This window comes from Mirounga angustirostris, unplaced genomic scaffold, assembly GCF_029215605.1.
Source record: "Mirounga angustirostris isolate CCGP_5_RB_7025 unplaced genomic scaffold, mMirAng1.0.hap1 SCAF_5, whole genome shotgun sequence".
NCBI lineage: Eukaryota > Metazoa > Chordata > Mammalia > Carnivora > Phocidae > Mirounga > Mirounga angustirostris.
The window spans coordinates 141,177,175-141,196,568 of record NW_026991713.1 but is presented as its reverse complement, the minus strand read 5'-3'; the positions used below and the strand labels follow the sequence as shown (position 1 = coordinate 141,196,568).

General features: G+C 60.0%; 1 protein-coding gene across 14 annotated transcripts in view; it reads right to left on the bottom strand.

Annotated features, from left to right (window-relative positions):
* Positions 1-19,379, bottom strand: part of TSC2 (TSC complex subunit 2) — a 34,094-nt gene extending 14,715 nt beyond the window's left edge. For 13 of the 14 annotated variants that reach the window (XM_064592346.1, XM_045874719.3, XM_064592349.1 and 10 more), the window contains exons 1-21: positions 19,220-19,379; positions 18,572-18,738; positions 17,022-17,108; positions 15,460-15,570; positions 14,346-14,490; positions 13,249-13,366; positions 12,550-12,598; positions 12,024-12,149; positions 11,625-11,698; positions 11,266-11,392; positions 9,996-10,139; positions 8,988-9,125; positions 8,331-8,434; positions 7,883-7,964; positions 6,766-6,921; positions 6,221-6,337; positions 3,643-3,765; positions 2,761-2,867; positions 2,436-2,586; positions 1,087-1,209; positions 500-634 (exon numbers count right to left, since the gene is read on the bottom strand). In XM_064592346.1, coding sequence (XP_064448416.1) covers positions 500-634; positions 1,087-1,209; positions 2,436-2,586; positions 2,761-2,867; positions 3,643-3,765; positions 6,221-6,337; positions 6,766-6,921; positions 7,883-7,964; positions 8,331-8,434; positions 8,988-9,125; positions 9,996-10,139; positions 11,266-11,392; positions 11,625-11,698; positions 12,024-12,149; positions 12,550-12,598; positions 13,249-13,366; positions 14,346-14,490; positions 15,460-15,570; positions 17,022-17,108; positions 18,572-18,709 — 2,355 coding nt within the window. In that variant the 5' untranslated portion in view covers positions 18,710-18,738; positions 19,220-19,379. The remainder of the gene's footprint in view (positions 1-499; positions 635-1,086; positions 1,210-2,435; positions 2,587-2,760; positions 2,868-3,642; positions 3,766-6,220; positions 6,338-6,765; positions 6,922-7,882; positions 7,965-8,330; positions 8,435-8,987; positions 9,126-9,995; positions 10,140-11,265; positions 11,393-11,624; positions 11,699-12,023; positions 12,150-12,549; positions 12,599-13,248; positions 13,367-14,345; positions 14,491-15,459; positions 15,571-17,021; positions 17,109-18,571; positions 18,739-19,219) is intronic. The other variant, XM_064592348.1, reaches the window with a different exon arrangement.
* Between the last annotated feature and the right edge of the window lie 15 nt (positions 19,380-19,394).

Sequence of the window (19,394 nt, the reverse complement as noted above, 5' to 3'; positions counted from 1 at the left end):
GCACAGGAGTGCCCGGAGGCGGGGCAGCGGATGGGCGCGGGGCACCAGCTCCAGACATCGCTGCTGTTGGCTCCGAGCAGCCCAAGTCTAGCGCAGGCCCCTCTCCCTGCTGGCTGGGACCCCGAGGGCACTAGCCGACCTCTCCAAGACTTCTGTTCTCTCACCAAAGACGGCCGGCTGACCAAGAAGCATTGGGACTCTAATGGACACGGTGGACGTGCCCAGCAGCGTGATATCAGGGAGCTGCTGTGTGCCCGCTGATGGCAGAAGCGCAGGCAGATGGAAGTCAGGCGCCCTGGGCCCCGCTGCCAGCCTCTCAACACAGGCCCAGCGCTTGTCCCGAAGCCAGGCAACGCTCCATAGAAAGAAAAGATGCCGCCGCGTGTGGGAGGGCAGCAGAGGGCCCAGGCCCCCCGGGTGATGCGGAAAACGTCCGGCCGGGCTGGCTGACGCAAACATCCTGCGGAGCAGGCTCGCCTGTCCCTCTCCCACCAGGTACCTGTCTGGTTTTGTCCAAGTAATTATGGTAAGAGATCAGCGCCGTCAGCACGGGAACCACAGCCAGATGCAGGTCAGTTCTGGAGAACCCTTCTGGGGTGCCTCGAAGCCGCTCCAGGGTTCTGGGACCTGAAAGCTGAAGACCAGGGCTCAGGTGGCAGCACGCCCGGCAGCGAGGAGAGGGCGAGTGCTAGATGGCCAAGAGCCCGGGGAGGGGGAGCCCTTCCTACATCCTTCTCTGGCCAAGGGTCTGCCTTTTCAGACGTGGGAGCATGCCCACACCCAGTGGCCAGGGACAGACAAGAGACGGGGCGCACGTGTCCCAGAAACCCCGGTGAGGAAGAGAGGGGAAAGGAGTTAAGACAGCACACTCAGATGGTGAGTTCAAGCCCTTCACGGAGATCTCCGATTTCCTGCCCCCTGAGCAGGGAAGGGAGGACGGGGCCTCAGGGGCAGGATCTGCACTGCAGATAGGGATCTGTGTCTGAACGGGACTGCCCTCTCATGCGTCCACACGTGACCTCCCAGGACCTCGCGGGCAGGGCAGGAAGGCACTAGAGGTAGCCCCACCGCGAGGGGCGGCATTACCACGGAGCAGAGGGCGGAAGACAGCTGGTCGACGCTGCACGGAGACGTGAAGATGAGTACCTTGTAGCGCAGGGACTCAGGCAGCTTGCTGAGCACGAGCTTCAGCACCTTCCAGTCCGCCTCCTGCAGGAAGAGCGGCCGCTCAGGGGGCGGTCGCGCCCTACAGGGGAAGACGAGCTCTCAGAGCCTCAAGCTGTGTGTGCAGCCAGGCAGCTGCAAGGCCTCTGGACCCCCTCTGTCCCCACAGGAGCACGTGTTCCTCTGAGAAAGTTCCCTGCTGTACATCAGCTGCACCCTCCAGATGCCAGGCTGAGCGGGAGGCCCAGGCACAGCCAGTAGCGGCTCTCTGCCCTGAGCTGGCCCTGAACTTCCCACACCTGCCCCACCCTCCCCATGTGCCTACCGGTGACCCACAGGCTGCCTGCCCAGGACACTGATACCCATCCAGGGCACCATGAATGCATAGCAAGAGAAAAGCCCGTATCCTAACTCCAAGAGAAAAGCAGCACGTGTTCCTGAATAAGAACAAGCCCAAGAACCTGCTCCAGGACCAAAATCCACTGAGGGCCACCGCAATGAGGAGGACGTGGTTGTGGCTCCCACTAGAACCTGCCTGGTGAGTCCTCCCCACCTCATCGGGGGAGACCACAGCCCATAAGTGACACCAATGGCTGTGAGTCCTGAAAGCCTTTCCCCAGATTGAGCCTGGGACTCAGAGGCCTTGAAACTCTCACAGGAAGTGCCCGACAGCCCCCTTCGGTGCCAACGCCTGGTGCCCCCGGCGAGAAGAAGCCGCTTCCCTGCATGTGGCCCTCCAGGGCTGACCTAGGCCAGCACAGGCTGCCCAGCCCCGTGGCGGCACACCACTGACCACGTGGCCTCTCTCGCCGGCCCCTGTGCGGGAACAGGCCTCCACCCTGCCCCTCCGCGGTGCGGCCCCAGCTACGTCTCTGCCGGCACCTACCCTACCTCCAGGCTCTGCTTGTCCTGCCCCTGGAACCTCTCCTGCCTTTCAGGGCCTCACTCGGCCTTCCAGCTGCCCCCAACCAGAGGTGACTGCACCCCCCTGATTGCACACAGCCCGTCTCTGCCTCCACCTGATGCACGTCATCCAATGACTCGTTATCCCTCTACACACCTTCATCTTACACCAAAGCCACCTCCCAGAGGTGGGAACACGTCCTCAGCTCCATGCCCAGCTCCACATGACGGGCCACACACGGCTACAGATGGTTACAGACCCACCATAGGCATGGGGCGGCAGCGCGCACGCCAGCAGCGGACCCCCGACGTGGCTGACACAAGGACCGGAACTGTGCCCGGCGCGGCGGAGGGACCGGCTGGCTCACCTGCTTCAAGCACTGCAGGAGGACACGGAAGAGCAGGGAGTAGGGCAGAGAGCCGAGCCGCACCGCGGGGCCTGCAGGCGCGGGGCCAGGCGGCCCGGTGGGAGGCGACAGGGGGCCACTGGCCTTCTTCTCCGGGCCCCTCTCCGGCTCCCTGTGGAAGCAGGCGGGATAAGCACTGAGGCCGCAGGTAGGAACCGGCGCGGGGCCCCGGCCACCCCACACTGCCATCGGTTGGCTGCGGGACGTCCCTCAGACCCACGGGCACCCCCGGGGCAGGGAAGGGCTAGCTCCCCGGCCTGGAGCTGGGGGCACGGCTGACACGCACATGGCGTCGCAGACACAGTAAGGGCTGAACCTCACGGCCCCATCCTTGCTGGGCAGGCCGAGGCGGTGCAGCGAGTCGGCCCTCAGCAACAGCAGGAAGTCGAAGGCCTGTGGGGAGAAAGCGAGGTCCAGCGAAGCAGGGCCAACGCCAGGCCAACGCCGGGCCCGTCCACTCACACGCCAGCCTCTCTGGGAAAGGCCATGCCCGCTAACAGCACACACATCCCAACTGCTCCGCGTTCGCAGCAGCGCGGGTGGTACCACACGGCCATTCCTGGCCTCCTCCCACAGCGCCCAGGGCCTGCCCCCAGGACACAGGGACAGCACGGCCCACACTCTGACCGGGCAGCGCCCCGCACCCCCGAGTGTCGGAAAACACAACTGTGCTCAGGCCACCGGCACATCCTCCAATGAACGACAGGTCACTTAACCACGCGGCACAAATGACGGACGGCTGCCCCACCGCGCAGAGGCTCTGGAAGGGACCAAGACTTCCGTCCCAGTGACCTCCGCTCAGCCTGGTGCCAACATCTACAATGGCAGCCGCGAGCTGCCACCACCAACCGACCGCGGCCCCAGGGCTGACAGGGCTGTCGCCTGAAAGCGATGGAATCCCATCTCCGCCCACGCCCGGGGCCACCGCCTGGCTCAGCCCGGCCCGCGGACACAGACAAGGGGAAGGGCAGCAGGTCCAGGCAAGGCTGCAGCCACAGCCGGTGCAGAGGACGGAACAGTCTGCAGGAGACCCCTCCTGGGCCCCCTGCCACCTCCCCAGCCTGGGGTCCCTGCGGGCACTACCAGGCCCCCAGGAAGCTGGCCATGGCCAGCCGTGAGCGGCAGTGGGGGCACCCAGAGCCACGGACAGCCACCAGCCCCGTCATACCTGCAGCCGGATGCTGCTTGCGATGGGCAGGGCATAGTCGTGCCTGTAGTGCAGCTCCATGTGGCTGACGAGCGTCTCATACACACGCACCGCATGGCTGGCAGGCAAGGCGTACAGCTTGGTCTGCAGAGAGAGCGTGCCGGTCACTTCAAGGGCAGGAGGCTGAAAGACAGCCAGGGAGCCAGCGCCCCGGTGCCCAGGAGGAGAGGAACAGGACAAACTCTCCGGAGTGACTGGACAACACACAAAGCCTTCAGGCTGCTAACTCCGCTCCCGGGACTTTATCCCGTGGACGCTCCCACGTGTGCACACTGTTACGGCAAAAAATCAAAAACAACATGTTTGTGTCAGCAGCAGGGAATCCACTAATAAATCTCTGCAACATGTGCAACGGGGACCTGTGAGCCAAAAGCACATTCTCCTGCCACCTGCAGAGCAGGACAGACCAGGGGTGAGCGAGGCCCCATCGGCTCCAGGGCGTGATCCAGGCCTGTCATCCCCACAGCGAGCCCCCTCCCTGACAGGTGAGCCCAGGAGAGGCCAGGTAAGACCTTGGCGTGGGGGGTGCCGCGGGGTGGCATGGGCTGGCCAGGAGCTGGGGGTCCAGCTGCAGCCAGAGCGACCCCTCCATGGCTTGTGGTACTCTTGAGGAGAGCAGCGGGGCCTTAAAACATAGATCATTGGTGTTCTTGTTCAAGAAAAATTAACAAAAAAAAGAGAGGGGGTAGTGGGAGTTGGACACAATGCTCAGGCCTATTCAGAAAGCACCGCAGGGACAGCTACAGCCGGGCTTGCCTGTTCTGGCAGGAAAGACAAATGCAATCTAAGTCTTCGCTATGTTCACGCTACTTGTGTGTTTCACGCGGATGCAGATTACTTTTTAAACAAGAACCGCCTGACCCAGGACTTTGCCTCAGCTAGCCAACAGCGTGGTACTGTGGCCCCCGGTCTGCAGGGCTGGAGTTCCAAGTGAGGGCAACGGACCACCTTCCCAGCTTCTCAGAGGCAGGAGTCTGGGCTCGCTCAGGCCAGTGCACTCCCTCACCCACCAGAGGTCTAAAGGGGGCCGGGTTCCCGTGACAGGAGGCCACGGAGGTGACGGAAGGCCACGGAGGTGCCAGCCAGCTTTCTGCAAACACTTCAAACTTCTGCACCAGGAAATAACCATCCCGTGTAAGCGTTAGGAGACACTGTGTGAAAGAGAAGCATTTGAGGCCAGTGGTTCAAGTACAACATTTTACGTAATACTGATGCTGGCCTGTGAGCTTGAGTGACACTGTGACGCGGAGAGTCAGTGACAGGCCTGGCGGCCAGCAGCAGAGCCCAGGCGGGGGCCGGCTGGGGGCGTGAAGGGGCCCAGGCGGGCCTGGGAGCACGGGAGGCCGGCCGCGGTGCAGGGAGGCAAGCGCCAACCCCTGACAACAAACTCATCCACGACACACAAAGTCCTCTCACAACTCAGTAAAAAGACAAATGATCCCGTTAAAAAATGAGAAGATCCGAACAGACGTTTCCCCAAAGACGACATACAAATGGCCAACAGGCACCGGAGGAGGTGCTCATCCTCCTCACGAGGGGCATGCGGACCAGACCACAGGGAGCAGCACTTTACGCATAGCGGCCCGGCTACGCTCCAGAGAAGCACAAGATCCGCGTGCTGGGGAGGACGTGGGGAAGGGCAGCCTTGCGCACTGCTCCCGGAGATGGAGCGGCCCCTGTGGAAGACAGTCTGGCCGCTCCTCAAATGATTACGCCCAGGGTCGCCATCCGAGCCGGCAAGTCCACTCGCAGGCGTGCACCCAAGAGAAGTGAAAACCCATGTCCACACACTGGCGCACGGACGTTCACCGTGGTGGGATTCACAGTGGCCCAAAGGTGGAGCCACCCAGTGTCCGTCAGCACAGGAACCGATAAGCAAAGACGGCAAATCCACACGAGGGACGACGAGCCATCCGAGCAAAGCACTGAGCCCTGCTACCAGCCAGGTGAGCCTTGAGACACTCAGAGCGCACACTGCACAAGTCCATCATTATGAAACGTCCGGAGCAGGAAGATCCACAAGACACACAATGAACTGGTGGTTGCCAGGGGCCAGGGTGCCGAGGGGGAATGGGGAGGGACTGCTAATGGGTGTGGCGTCCCTTCTGGGGAAAGAAGACGTTCTAAAGTTGCAGTGATGCAGCGATGGCCACACAAGTCTGTGGAGATACTGGAAAATCCACTGGATTACACGCTTGAAGTGCATCAATTCTCTGGTACGTGAACTGTATCTCTCAACAAAGCTACTAAAATCATCCCGCAACCACAGGGCCAAAACGGACAGCAGGCCTCCCCACCTCGGCAGCGGTGGTGAGAGCTGGCGGGGGGGGGGGGGCAGCCCTAGCTTGGGGGCATCTCTGCAAAGACTGGCCCTGCAGCCCTCACGAGCCCCCATGCTGGGACAAGGAGTCCGGGTCACACCGGGCTGCCATCTGCGACCCCCAGGGACTGCCCTGGTCTCCCCAGAGACGTGTCCCTGCAGAGCAGCATTCCAAGGGGCGCCTGGTTGGCGCGCCCTCCCAGAAGAGCAGAGGCCCACCTGAAGGATGACCAGGAGCCCCAAGACGGCGGTCTTCACATCCTCTAAGGAGGCTGAGTACGCCGCCACATCTCTCTCCTCCAGCTCAGGGGGTGGAGAAAGGGAGCGGGCAATCACCTTTAGAGAGAAAATGTGGATTCAGCTCCCTGGCTCGGGGCTCCCTCCAGCGGCACTGGTCAGACCCAATACTTTCTCCTTTATTTCTCAAAAGCTGCATTTTACACACCTGAGGGACCATTCAGAAAGCGTGTATTTCACAGTTAAGAGAAGAACACGCTAGTTATGCAGAAGGACAATGCGCCCAAGCCCCAGTGCCCAGCCCAGCTCCCGTGGGGCACGGCCACAGGTGTCTCCCAGGACCCGCCCCAGTGCCAGCCCGGCCACATCCCTGCTGGGAGGGGAGCCCTGCCTGAGACACAGCCCATCGCTCTGCGGAGAATGGGGACAGGAGGTCCAGGGGCCAGTGCTGCTGCGGGGCTTGGCCATAAACTGGGGCCCCTCTGGCAGCCCAGGTACCCAGAGCCCCGGGCTCGAGCAGCCCTCACCTTTTCCACAATGTCCAGCAGGCTGTTGAAGTGGTGGGTATGACAGCCTTCGGCCAGGTCCACCAGCAACTGGGTGGCCAGTTTCCGGACTTGGGGGTCTTTGTCCTCGGGGACGTGGGAGAGCTGGGAGATGACCACTGAGCTGATCAGCTCCTCCTGGGGCAGCACAAGCCGGGGGAGGGGGGGGGCGGTGAGTCACGTGTGGCAGGGATGTGGCAGCACCTGAGGGGCGCTCTGCACAGCCCCTCAGGGGCCCAGGCCCACAGGCCCGATGCACCGAGTGTCCTGGCTAGCTGCTGCCCATTCAATGTCACAGCGGTGGGCCCCCATGTGCGTGCGCCTGGGGTAGGAAGACCCTGTCCCTGACATCACAGGGTCCGCTGTGATGGGCAATGTGACGACAGCTTTCAGAGGGAGGTACAAAGCACCACAGCAGCAGAGAGCAGGACAAGACCGACCCTGACATGAGGAAACTGAGAACCCAGAGGGGCTTCCTGGAAGAGGCATCACTGAACTGGACTCCAAGGGACAGAGATACAGGAAAAAGGAAGGCTAAGAGGGAAGGAGTGGGCAGACCGGTGCTGGGAACACCAGAAATGCTGGTGAGGCTGCCCTGAAGCCACACAGCGCCTGAAGTGCAGCTCCTAGGGGAACGGGCATGCGAGCAAGGGGCATGCAAACGTGTCTGAAGGATGCACTCTAGCCACAGACCAAATAAAGGACAGACCGGAGGGAAAGAACGAACAGTAGAGAGGAAGGCAAGACATGGAACCACAGTGGTCGGGCTGGGACTAGAGAGTGTGAGCACAAAAACGAAAAGAAAACTTCCCTAACAGGAGACTCTGCTCAGAACTTTTGTTCTAGGTCCCGAGCAGGCCCATGATCCCTGAGGGCAGCCCCGCGACTCTAGGCCCAGCATAGGCCTGGCGGGAGGCAGGAATGAACATCCAAGTGCGCAAACAGGGGGTGAACCAAGCCTGTTAAGAGAGCCTGCCACAGAAAGGCACCTGTTGGACCCCAAGTCCAGGGCAGACCCAGGAGGCTCGCAGAGACCCCACCCCTCGAGCCCACTGACCCCAGGGCATCCCCCCCACACACCCCCCAGCAGGACTCGCACCTCATAGAACTGCCTGTTGATGAGCAGCACGAAGGACAGGACATCCAGCACCTTGATGCGAACGGCACTGCGGGATTCATTCCTGGGGGCAGGGCACACCTGCTGGGGCCGGGGTAGGGGGCACCAGGCCCCAGCTCACCCTGCACCCTGCGCCCCAGGCCCACACGCCTCTGCGGCAGGGGAGAGCCACTGAGGACTCCGCCCTCATGGGGCCTGGCTTGTGAACATCCAGACCAAACACGGGGCGACGGGACAGAGCGCTCAGCCCCCAGAGCAGCATCTTTCTAGACGACCACTCCACAGGAGCAAGCACACGCAGGTGCCTCAGAGGACTCTATCCTACCGGAAGACCAACCTGCTACCACTCCTTCCAAGAATGAGAAAGGAAAACCCTGACCAGACCAAGCCTGGGCTCCAGGGGGCAGGCTGGCCCCCGAAGGCTCCCTACCTGAAGAATCTCTCCATCAGCAACTGCAGGTTGTGAATCCAGCCGTCCTTCGCCGGATGGATTGACTGCGCCCTGTAGGTTATTAAGTTTAAGAGGGAGGACTCCTGTGGAAGAAAAAGCCTGGCGTTAATGAGCTGCTCTGCTCCGAGGAGGTTTTCCTACACTCATGGCCGGCCGGGCTGCTGACCCCCCCCCCCCCGGGGGGGGGGGCAGTTCTGCTTACAAATGCCAGCCACTTCCCCAGGTGGGCAATCCACACAACAAAGGCGCTAATAGCGGTGAGAATTCACTTAAAGACCCACACAAGAGCCTTGGCATCAGGCTGTGGGTTTCTGGCACGAGCGCTTCCTGCTGCCTGGTGTGCAGACGCACCAAGCAACAAGTCTCCACGGAGCCAGCCAGCACCTTCCTCCGCACAGGTGGGAGGAAGCCGACGGTTCAGCTAGCGCCTGTCTGACCGTCCCACACGCAGTCAACCCGCTGACGCCCTAGCAGACTTCCCGGGAAAGCAGGAGCCTGCCGGCCAGCCCTTCAATTCAAACTCACACAGAGCCATTTCAGCCGCGGCGTCCCACCGCTCCCCCAGCAGCCAACCCTCAACCACCCTCTTGCGCGAGCACCAAAGGCCCCGCCAAGTTGGGGGAGAAGTGATCTTACAGGCCTCTGGTCTGCGCATCGCTCAACGAGCTCAAAGTATCTCTCCTGAGAGCCGTGGAACTCGTTCTGGTCACACAGCTCTTCCACTGTGGTCAGCAGGTCGTGGACGATGGCTCTGAGCTCCGGGCTGTCCAGGCTCTGCAACACAAAAGTGCAGTCACAGAGGGGTGACTTCAGCTCCCCTCAAGGACTCGGCCTGAGTCCTGAGCTCCAGCGAGCTGCATGCAGACACCCCTCAGGCCTTCCCGCTGGGACACGAGGCAGCCGGGCCCTTCTCGCTCATTTGGGAAGTGAGGGCCCCAGGGAGCCCTGCTTTGCCCATCCAGCAGGCCTTAAAGAGATCGACTCCGAGGATGTTCACATGTCCCTAAGGCTCAAACATCTCCTCCTAGAGGCCCCAGGGCTGTGGCCTCCCAACCTGCCACTCCAGAGTGAAGCAGGGCCTGGCTAGCTGGTGGGTGACAGCGGTCGGTCCAGCAGCCAGACCCTGAGGAACGACAGTCCAGTCCTCAGTCCACTAGCCTGGCCACGCCCATCCCCAAGCACGGGCCCCGGTCCCTGGGCCCCGCCCCCACCCCGCCCCCGGGGGAGACCCTGCCCCGCTCCCCAGGGAGGCCCCTGGGGAGACCCCCGCCCCAAGCCCATGCTAGACACTGCAGTCCCCGCGCTGCACCATGTCCTCCCCTCCCCGCCCCGCTAGTACTTCAGCCAAAGTTGCGGCAAAGTGGGAGCCATCCCATTACCCTTCTGGCCTCAAGTGACACCAGACCCACCCCTCGCCCACCTGCGTTCCCAAAGCACGGAGCAGCGTCAAAGCCAGCATCTTCAGCAGGTGAGAGTGCAAGGAGCTGTCCGAGCACGTGGCGGGGCAGGCACAGAGGGAGAGCGCTCCTCATCGGGAGATGAGCCGCAGGCCCCCAGCCGCCCCAGCAAGGGCCCCATGGCCTACCAGCCCACCATCCCAGTCCCCCCCATCCCCCGGTGCCCACGGCCTTCTGGCCGCCTCACCTGGAGCTGCTGAAGCAGGCGCTCCATGATGTTCAGCAGGATGTCCCACGCCACAGCCTGGAGCTCCCTCCGGTACTTCTTGATGAGTCTGGTTATAGAGAGGACGATTTCGTAGGACACCACCTCGTTTGGACAGGTCATGGCCTGGAACAAGAGACCCAGGGAACACACAGTGGTCAGCCGCTTCCCGCTCCTGCCCGGCAAGCCCCCCATCCCATGGCCCTCAGGACCACCTCTCCCAGACCTGCTCCCCACACGTCTCTCACGGGCCACAGAAGAAGTCTCTCAGGAGCCCAGAAACAGTCTTTCTACCCCGGCTCCAAAGGGCTGGACTCAGCCAGACCACTCGCTGCCGATCCTGGGCCACTGGCTCACCAGCCTAGAGACCCAGAGTGCTACCCCTGCAAACTGAGGGCAAAGACCACGCCCTCCACCGCCCGAGAAGTGGGTCGCGGCAGGAGGGACGAGGCTCGGGACACTGTGCAGCACCGGGCACCCGGGCCCGGCTCACAGGGCGCCCTGCCCACGCGTTAGAACGTGTACAGCAAGTGCCCGGAACGCCAGCGGGCACCACGGACACAGAAGCTACATCTCGGGCCTCTCTCTAGAGCAAGAGCAAGACCAGTGCTTGCCGAGATAAAACCGCCACCTCGGGGAGTCTGAAGCAGTTCTGATGCTGATCTACACGAGGTGAAACCCGTAAGACAGAACCTTACTTAAAAATAAAACCCTTGGGGCTCCTGGGTGGCTCAGTTGTTAAGCATCTGCCTTCGGCTCAGGTCAGGATCCCAGGGTCCTGGGATCGAGCCCCGCATCGGGCTCCCTGCTCCGCGGGGAGCCTGCTTCTCCCTCTCCCACTCCCCCCGCTTGTGTTCCTGCTCTCGCTCTGTCACTCTCCATCAAATAAACAAATAAAATCTTTAAAAAAATAATAATAAATAAAAACAAATAAATAAATAAATAAAATAAAACCCTCCTGGGTGCCTGGGGGGCTCAGTCGTGGAGCGTCTGCCTTTGGCTCGGGTCATGGTCTCAGGGTCCTGGGATCGAGCCCCGCATCAGGCTCCCTGCTCTGGGAAGCCTGCTTTTCTCTCTCCCACTCCCCCTGCTTGTGTTCCCTGTCTCTGTCAAATAAATAAAATCTTTATAAAAATAATATAAATCCTTCCAAGAGTCCTAAACTTCATGGTCTCCAAGATGCAAAGCAAGTGACCAAAAGCTGCGCCTCCCCCCGCCCCACCCAGCTACTATGGTGCACAAACCCAGTCACCTCATAAAACGATGGCAGCACGGACGTCGGGGAGTTCTTGAGGGAGTAGAGTCGGTGTGCTCCCCAGAGAGCCATGCCCACAAAGAACACAGCCCCTCTCAGCAGCGGGGCATCTTCCATGTAGGCTCTGGAACAATCCGCAGGAAGACCACGTGTCAGGGGAGCCCATGTAGCCTCCCCAAGCTCCCTGCTCTTACAGGGCAGGCACACGGGATGTAAGCTCTAACTCTAGCGCAAGCTTCCGAAGCAGCCACCTCAAAGGGACAGGAAAGCTCTCAGCCCCCTGGAGAAGGCTTTGTGGCAGCTGACCCAAGCCACCTGGCCCGCCCGGGTCCGCCCCAGGCCTGGCGCACACTCGCCTGTCCTCCATGATACGACACATGTTGTAGATGGCACTGTGGCCCAGATGGGTGCCCAGGAGGTTACGCATCAGCTGGGAAACAGAATGCACCGCCGTCAGAGATGGGCAGAAAGAAGCCCCAGGCCCCGGGGGCCAGCCTCGCACAGCCACCGCTCTGAAGCGCTCTGCGTCCAGCCGCTTCTCCACCACCTCCTCCCAAACACAGAGGCTGTAGAATTTTCAAAATGCTGCTAAAACCCTGGCCTCAGCTCAGCCCCCTGGGAAAATGTTACTGGATTCCCCTCAACAGGGCAGATGGCCATTCCCTGAACACAGCATGGCCCCTGTCCTATCCACGTGCCTGACTTTTAACTTCATCCAGGGAAGAACTCTCCAGAACAACAGTTCAGACCCCCACCTTCCAGCAAGGCTCACAGAGCTCCTTGACGTTGATGGTACGGCAGAGGGTGACGATGAACAAGGGGAGGCTCTCAGCCGGCAGGCAGTTGTAACAGACCACGGCATCCAGCACCTGCAGGGAGACCTGGGGAGGGGGGATAGGGGTCATGCCGGCCCTGCCCTGCCTCCCGCCCGCAGGGAGGTGACCCCCTAGCCTCCTGCCCACCCTCCTTTGGTTGGTGACTGCCGCCCCTCCCCACTGCCAAAGCAGCCTTCCTTAGAACAGCAAGAGTGAGTGAGCATCACCGTCACTGTAGGTCACCCCATCCTGAAAACTATGACCCCACGACGGAGGTCATCCAACCAACCACCCTTACTGCAGAGTCCTGAGTACCAGAGAGGCCAAGCAGCTAGCCCAGGGCCACACAACCAGTGAGGGGCAGTGCAGGGCTTGACCCCAGAGCTGGGGTTTCAAGCACTCCGCCACCCGGCCCGCCCAGAAGGAGGGTGAGAGGAACCAACCCTGGGGAGGACCAGCTACTAACCTCTATGTCCACGGATGACACGGTCTGGACACACAGCAGGCAGATCATACTGTTAGAGGAAGCGAAAAGTCAGCAGAAGGATATGTTTCTCAAGAGACTGCATGGCTCCGTCTCACCTTATGGTGACTCTACAAGTCAGTTAAATCAAGAACTCGACCCCCTGACGGCTCCACTCACCCACAGACAAGCAGGTGCCTGCCCTGGGCCAACCACTGCTCAGCGCTGGCTGGAAAGCACCAGCAAGACCCAGCCCCTGCCCTCACGGCTCCCAGAGTACGTGAACAAACAACAACAAAAACGACGATACAGAAACCTCGGCTAGGGACACCTGGGTGGCTCAGTCGGTTAAGCCTCTGCCTTCGGCTCAGGTCATGATCCCAGGGTCCTGGGATTGAGTCCCACATCGGGCTCCTTGCTCAGCAAGGAGCCTGCTTCTCCCTCCGCCTGCCTCTCTCTCTCTCTCTCTCTCTGATAAATAAATAAAATCTTTAAAAAAAAAAGAAACTTCAGCTAACGTAACTTGTCTAGTAAAGAGAAAATGCTATCGTTCTATAAATGTTAAGCAAAGGGCGGCTACGCTGCTCCCAGCATCTCCGACTGTTTGCTGATTCCAGCAGCTTTAGTCACACTGCAGAGCTACACGCAGCGCACAAGGCAGCAGGACTATGATCAGAAGGACGTTATTGGAACTCTTCTTACTGGACCATTGATGCAATGTATTCATCCAGGTAGCAGCTGTTGAATTTAACCAAGTTCACAAGTACCAGCAGGAATTCTGAGGACAGGCCGACGTCCATCCACTGCAGGACAAACCCAGCTGAGGAAGAAGAAGAGAAGGGCGGTGTACTGCCTACTCAACTCCTCCCCAGGAAAACACCCCGGTCCCTTCCGCTGCTGTCAGCCACGTCACCTGCCCCCATGCAATAGCAGGCCATGTGCAGGCCGACGGAGGCTCGGACTGTCAGCTCGGACTCTGAAATTTACCAGCCCCCAGGAGGCACTGAGGGGGTCCAGGTTGAGAGGCAGTAGCGGGGTTTGTGTGTTGGATGCTCAGAGCCCGGGCCCCCGAGGCTGGGCTGTGCGAGCATCGCTGGGCACGTGTCTAGGAGGCAGATTCCTGGCCCTCTACCCCTCCCTGAGACTCTCTCAACAGGGACAAAAGCCACGCTTGGCCACTGGCCAAATCACCTTAGAAAACCTGAGCATGGCCGCCAGTCAGCACCTGTCCTGGAGACAGCTGAAGCCCATCTCTGGGCCCCAGTCAGACTGACTTCCTCCTCTTTCCTCTTCTCCTCACAGCGGTGACATGAAACCTCAAGACCCACAGAAACGTCACCCCATCAGGACAACAGAGAGGAAGGCCAGCCAAGGGGAGGGCTAGGAGGTCAGGCCCAGGGCACAGAGAGACCCAAGAAAACACAAAGAGGCGGCCCCAGCCCCCAGAAACCTCAGGGTACCCTGGATAAAATACAGGCTGACGCCTGGGTCAGCAGCACACTCTCCCTACAACAGAACTCGGACCACCTCCTGCCCACCTAGTAGGCCTCACTCCCCAGGGACTCTGAGCCAGCAGGTCTGGAGAGAAGCCCAGGACTGTCCATCTCTAACAAGCTCCCCAGGAGACCGTTGGCTACTCCAGGCCGCACCTGGGCAAGCAGAACCTCGTGGTGCCGCGCCCTCTGCAGGCCATCCTTGTAAACTGCAGCACCCCCTCTGCACCTCAGCAGCCTTCTGGCATCCAGGGTTCAACGGGATCCCCCAAGCCAGAGAAACCCCACAGCCACTGTGGCACCCACCCAGTTCTTCTTCCAAGTAGGTGATGTGTCTCCCATTGTCCGTGAGGGCCTTGAACACTTCCAGTCTCTCGTGGAGGTCTTCATTAGAGGGGTAATCCTTGATGACCTTAAAGAAGAGGGCCCTGAGAACGCCCAAGCGGTCCCCCTGAAGATAGAAGCACATGCTCAGCAGTCCTGCCAGGACCCCCGCCAGTGGGGTTTCCCACACAGCCATACACAGTCCAAGTACAGGGGGCTCTAGGACTCCCGACCCTGGGACCCCTTCTCCTTCCCACAGGCACTGGCTGTAAACAACAAACTGGGCACATCGGAGCGGCTCCAGATAAAGTGTGTGTGTGTGTGTGTACACGCGCGCGTGCATGTGCACTCGTGTGTACAGCACCTGTGTGCAATGTGTGTGTGCGTGTGTACGCGTGCGCACGTGCATGTGCACTCGTGCGCACAGCGCCTACTGTGTGCAAGCTCTGGGTACAGCGGTGGGTGAACAGCAGGGGACAATGCAGTTCCAGCCCTCCTGGGGCTCATGGCCAAGAAGAGACGTGCTTGTGCCCGCACGTGACAAAAACGGTCTGACTACTCTGCAAGGAGACAGGCCTCTCCACGCAGCAGGGGTGTGGAGGGTTGGAGGAAACGCACCAGACGGAAGGGAGCCTTCCAGGCAGGAGTGCAGAGGCCGCCTGCGGTTCTAGGAGAGGCTCAGAGCAGCATGGCCACAGCCCGGAGCACAGTGAGCCATGGACAGAGGCCCAGGCCCAGGCCGGGGGCATGAGGGCATCCAGAGGCCACCCGTCTCTCATGGTGGGCACATCCCCATCATTTGGCATGAACAGCCTCATCGACACCCCAAAACATTCCAGAGGAGGCAGGAAAAACAGCCATCCCCATTCTAAGGGAGAGGAGGTGGAGGCTACTACAGTGACTTGCCCGGGGTCCCCCGGGTTCGAGAGGCTAGGGTGCTCGCTCAGGCAGTCGAGCTGCAGAGACCTGGCACCAGATGCCCTCCCCAAAGACCAGAGTCCACGCATGGCACAGCGGGAGCAGTCCGTGGCCGCCCGACGTCACCCCCCCCCCACCCAGGCCAGCTCCACCTGCACACAGACCCGCTGCCCGTTACCTGCCCCTGCACTATGGCCTTCAGCAGAGCCAGCACCGCGTGCCGGGCCTCCGGGGGCCGCTCCGGGTGCAGCAGGTCCGCCACGGCCTTCCACAGCGCCTCTACTGCATGCTGCCGCCAGCAAAGAGGGACAACGGTTAGGGGGTGCTGGCCCCTCCACTCAAGGCTCAGTACCATGAGGGAAGGATGGAGAACAGTTCTTCTGACTTAGAACTCACTCCCCTAAAGCCCACATGTCATGCACCTGTCACAGCACACGTGAGCTGGAGCCTACAGAGGGGAACGGCTGCAAGCTACTTCAAACCCGCCAAGTCCTGGCCACAGCCTGGGGTGGGGGGAGGGAGGAGAGCAGTAGGCCAGGGGAGCTGTCCCGGTGCCCCCAGGGATCGGCCAGGAGTCCCCCCTTTAGAGCATGCTCAGACTCCAGTGAAGAAAGCCAGTGAAAGAGTCTCAGAACCAGGCGGGCCTGGGTCTGCAGCCTGACCCAGAAATCCCATTCCCCTGGCCTCTCTGTACCAGCTGAGGGCCACTCTGTACCACACGCCTGCCAAGCCTGTGCTGCCGAGAACGCTGTGGGCTTCTGGAATCTGCCTCCCAGGGTACCTGGGTCCTGTTCCCTGCAGCTACCCAGAATAAATCTCTCTTGTCACCTTCTCTCCCACATTAACCATCCCGTGCTCCCTTCAATCAGGGTTTTCAGACCACTCAAACTTTCCTGGGCTCCCTTCTCTTAGGAGGGGACTAAAACATCCTTTAGATGTTGTCTGACCCACACCCTGACCGTTTCAGGATACTATGGAACTTTCACCTCCTTTGTCCTATGCACAACACTCCTAGTGACAAAGCCTAAGCCACAACAAGACGCAGATCCCGACCCGGGGGACTCTGCCAGCCTCTCAGGGTTATCTATTCAGTCACAGCCCCCCCCCCCCAAATACCTATGCAGCCAACTTCATGGACGCAAAAGCCTATGTTCACATTTATCCTCAGTAACGTAAAGCCTGCATGTTTCAGATGACCTGTGGATGTCGTGGTTGCTCTCCCCTCCCCCTTAGCAAATCCCAATCTGCTTGGTCCACGTCTCCTCCCAAGTTGCCCATATAATCTCTGGGCCAAGCTACAGCAGAGCCCTTGAGGTGCTCTCATGACAACTTCCCAGTCTGTCCTCGGGATGCCCGGAGAGAGCCTGCAAAAATTTGCCCGAAATAAATAGGCTTATATCTGTGAGGTTGCTCAATGCCACCAACTAGACACCTCTCCCAAAAAGACACCGGAAATGGCATGCCTTGAGTCACACGGTTTCCTGATGTTCCCTTACCTTCCTTGGGATACGAAAAACCAAGTAAGCATGCGTTTATGCAAGTCACTACTAAAGCCTTTCTCGGAACTGCCGGAAAAACCTTATTGCCTGTGCTCCCCACCTCCATGTGTGAGTGACCTCTAAGGGTTATGCTCAGAGCGTTTCCAGAAGCTCCCCTAAAAGGGTGCAGTCAGCGGTCAACCCTGCTCCTAGAAAGAGCCAAATCAGACTTCTCAACAGCAGCCAACTGAGGCAGACCTACCTCTTCAAATTTCTTCGTTTTTGCAACTTCGCAGATCTGCCCTATCACCCGGATGCGATTGTTGATACCACATTCAACGCTCAGTTCCTGGCAAGAGAGGAAAGAAGCAAAGGGGCCAGCGCTCAGGCAACAGGTCTCCTTAACCGCCAGTCGTCACAGACCACCCCGAGAATTCCCACGCTGGAGACCTGGCCCGGCTCTTTCTGAAATCGGGGACCACGAGAATTTACTACTCTGTTTCAAAGGAGTGAGAACAGACTACTTCTCTTTTTCATGACATTTCATTTTGTTGAGATAAAATTCACATACCAAAATTAGCTGTTTGAACAATTTAAAACTGTACAACTTAGCTTTTGGTATGTTCACGAGGCTTGCAACCACCTCCACTGACTCCCGAATATTTTCATCCCCTAAAAGTACAACTTCACACCCATTAGCAGTCACCTCCCACCCCTCAGGCCCCGACACATGCTGATCGACTTTCCATCTCTAAGGATTCACCTATTCTGGACATTTCATAGAAATGGAATCACACGTTATGTGGGGGCCTTTGTGTCTGGCTTCTTCCACTTAGCATGTTTTCAGTGTTCATCCACATTACGGCATGTGTCAATACCGCATGCCTTTTTTTGCCAAGTAATACTCCATTGTACGAATGACATCACATTTTGTTTATCTGTTCACCACCGGACAAACATTTTGGTTGTTTCTGAATGGGAAACCTCACAAGTGCAGAAACTCAGCATTTATAAAACACGGTGCCGGGGGCGCCTAGGTGGCTCAGTTGGTTAAGCGTCTGCCTTCGGCTCAGGTCATGATCCCAGGGTCCTGGGATCGAGCCCCACATCGGGCTCCCTGCTCTGCAGGAAGCCTGCTTCTCCCTCTCCCACTCCCTCTGCTTGTGTTCCCTCTCTCGCTGTGTCTCTGTCAAATAAGTAAATAAAATCTTTAAAAAAAAAAAACATGGGGGCGCCTGGGTGGCTCAGTTGGTTAAGCGACTGCCTTCGGCTCAGGTCATGATCTGGGAGTCCCTGGATCGAGTCCCGCATGGGGCTCCCTGCTCAGCAGGGAGTCTGCTTCTTCCTCTGACCCTCCCCCTCTCATGTACTCGCTCTCTCTCATTCTCTCTCTCTCAAATAAATAAATAAAATCTTTTTAAAAAAAAATAAATAAATAAAAAACATGGTGCCAGGATGTGGTAGGGGGATTCAAATACACACCAGAAAACAAAAACCCGCTCATTCCAGGAACTCACAAATTACCAGGTTAACACTTGGCTACAACCCTAATCACCCGTGGAAACCAAGCACGGCGTTTTAGCCGTGGCTAGTGAAGTAGGTTCTCCAGCACGGACATCCTAGTACTACCTCAAGTGTGCTAGCCGCAGTCCCCAAGGTCCTGACTTCCTGCACCTCTGAAGGAATGATGTACAGGCTTCCAGAGCACTGGGGACAGCAGTCCCACTTCCCACAGAACCTGGTGACAGACGGAACCCAGCCTGCCCTGCACCTCCCAACAGCCTAGCAGGGCAGACAGGGCAGCTCACTCACTCTCAGGATGTCCGCGGTGATGATAAACTCCGTCTGTTTGCCCTCTGCAGACCTGGGGTTTGGCCTCGGGGTTCCCAGTCCCAAGAGAATCCTGAACTTCTCCTTCAAGCCTGAATCTTTGCTTGTTGGCTTGGCCATGGTGGGCAGGGATGCAGCAGAGGCCGCTTCTGCGCCGAGAATACAGGCGGAGAGCTCAGGGCAGCTCCCCGCACCTGCCCCGCTGCTGACCTCCGGCCTTCCACCCGCGAAGCCTAGGTCTCGGGTGGGCACGACCCTCCCACAGCTCCCGGGAGGACCTCAAGCACAGCCTGGCGGTCCCGGCCAGCAGCGGGCACCGGGTGAGGGAGGGGAACCGCAGGCTGGGGCTCCGACGCTCGCCCTCCCTCTCCTCCCCGACTTGGGGGAGGCCTGTCGCGGACGCCGGAAGCAGGGGGCCCCTCGCACCCGCTCCGTCTTAAAACCCAGGACTGCTCGAGCGGCTGCAGGCCGAAGGCCGGAGCCGTGACACTGCGGGGTCCGCCCCCGCCGCCTCTGCGCCGAGCAGCACCTCCCCCTCCCCGGCGCGGCCGCCGCCCCCTGCCCCATCGCGGCCGGGCCACACGGTGGACCGGGCCGGCGTCGGCGGTCGGGGGCCCGCGAGCCACTCACCCCACGCCGCGCCGGCCGCGCGCCGGGTCGTCCCGGCGCGGAGAAGGGAGCGCTACCCCGGCCCCCCAACCCCCGAGCCGCCGCCGGAAGCTTGGTCCGCACTTCCGGCAGCGGACAGGGGGGGCCGAGCGCCGCCGCCGAGCTTCCTGGGAGTCGTAGTTCCCGGCCGCTCTCG